The sequence below is a fragment of the Gavialis gangeticus genome, unplaced genomic scaffold (genome assembly GCF_001723915.1).
Source record: "Gavialis gangeticus isolate Ggan-Ray unplaced genomic scaffold, GavGan_comp1, whole genome shotgun sequence".
Classification (NCBI taxonomy): Eukaryota; Metazoa; Chordata; order Crocodylia; family Gavialidae; genus Gavialis; species Gavialis gangeticus.
Window position 1 is genome coordinate 7766616 of NW_017728964.1, and position 1721 is coordinate 7768336.

At 49.6% G+C, this 1721-nt stretch overlaps 1 protein-coding gene across 1 annotated transcript in view; it reads right to left on the minus strand.

The window, feature by feature from the left end:
• The window catches only part of TRIM16 (tripartite motif containing 16), a 22151-nt gene extending 20819 nt beyond the window's left edge, over positions 1-1332 (minus strand). The window contains exon 1 of the mRNA XM_019502428.1: positions 568-1332. Coding sequence (XP_019357973.1) covers positions 568-1116 — 549 coding nt within the window. The 5' untranslated portion in view covers positions 1117-1332. The remainder of the gene's footprint in view (positions 1-567) is intronic.
• Positions 1333-1721: the final 389 nt, after the last annotated feature.

A 1721-nucleotide genomic window follows, 5' to 3' on the forward strand; every position in this document is an offset into this window, starting at 1 on the left:
GGGGGCGTGGGGGGGGGGGGGGGGGGGGGGGTTGGCTGATACAATTTGCTAAACGTATGAATAGTTTTTTGGCTAATCTAGTATTCAAAAGCAACCCTTGGCCAGGCCTCACCCTTACTAATTCAGTAGCCCTGATTCTCATCCCTTCACCTAGGTTTGTTCCCTTGGGCCCACTTACAGCCAAAACGGCAGCAATTTACAACCATTTTGAAGGGGTGTGAAAGAGGACACATGATTTAAGGAAGGGGAGCATCAGGCCGATCAACATCACTAGAATCACTCCTGCTTTGTACCATGCAAGAGGAGGACCTGGTCCGTAAAGAGAGAGAACAGATCATCTGCCAAATTGAACCCAACAGCCCTTTCTTTCACTGTGGGGGATCAGACCAGGCCGACATTTCCTCTCTCTTATTCCAGTGACAATTGAAATAAACCCAGTGGAGCTCAATCAGCGTACAATGGCCATGGGGAGAAGGCAATCAGGCCTACAGCCCTACCCCATCATTCTGCCCTCCACATAGCAGTCTGTATCCTGGTTTAACACAGCAACTACAGGCAGTGACATACCTCCTTTTCCTTCCGGGCTGCCTCACAGGTGACTGCACTGTGTCCGCTGTGCTCTCCGGCAAGGCATTCCTCACAGACACAGGCCAGATCCATCTGACAGAACCAGCCCAAGCGACCCTTGTGAGCCTCGCAGGTCTGCAAGTCTATTTCCTTCACGGGGTCCATCAGCTTGTGGCTCTGCAGCTTGCTGTTCTCCAGGTGGGGCCGGAGATGGTCCTCACAGTAATTCACCATGCAGGTCAGGCAAGACTTCACTGCCAGGACCTTCTCAGCCAGGCAGAAATCACACAGAACGTCTTCATGTCCACACACTCCATTCCCCTGCTCCAGAAAGCTGGATGGACCGGTTTCCTTCTCAGAGCCATTTACAGTCAGGCTGCCCTGCAGCTCCAATGCTGGATTAGCACTTCCTTGGTTTTCAAAACCATTCGGTTCTTCACCCTCCATTTTCTGACCTGAGAAGTTACTGCCCTTATAGGCCTGTTGCCCCTTTGCCATTGAGACAGGGCTGCCTAGTACTGATCCCGGGTGTACGTCAGAGTCAGCCATAGCAAATCTCTAGAAAGCAAGTGGCAGCTGCTGCTGCACTCCAAGGCGTTTGCACTGTAGCTGCGGGGCCCAGCAGTGAAAAAGAGCCACACCTCACCTGAGCTCCTGGAACTGCCTCTACACGTTAACCCTCTCCGTCCTCTTTTAGAAAGTGAGAGTGCACTTCCAGCCATGAAGCAAGCAGTCAGTTTTTCTGAGAGTGACTTAACGGTCTGAGTTCTAGAAAAGAGCTTCTCTTAAAAGTGCCATTCTTGCTCATCCTCACCATGCTGTCCCAAACCTCCCTCCTCCCACTGACACTTATTCTTGTGGCTAGATCCAGTCAGTAACTTTTCACCCTGTGGAAGAAGCTAACATTTTATTGGGATTTGGGATGAAAGCTACTCATTTAAAATACTTTGTTTTCAGATTTTCTATAGAAAAGGAAGCTTCTGAGGAAAGCAGGAACTTTCTGCAAAAAAAAATTGCTTTGTTATATATACGCTTTTCCATCCACCCTGACTGTAAGGGTGGTGAAGCATTGGAACAAGCTCCTAGAGAAACTGTAAAAGCTCCATCCTTGGAAGTTTTCAGACACATCGCAGGGATGATTGAGTCAGGGATGA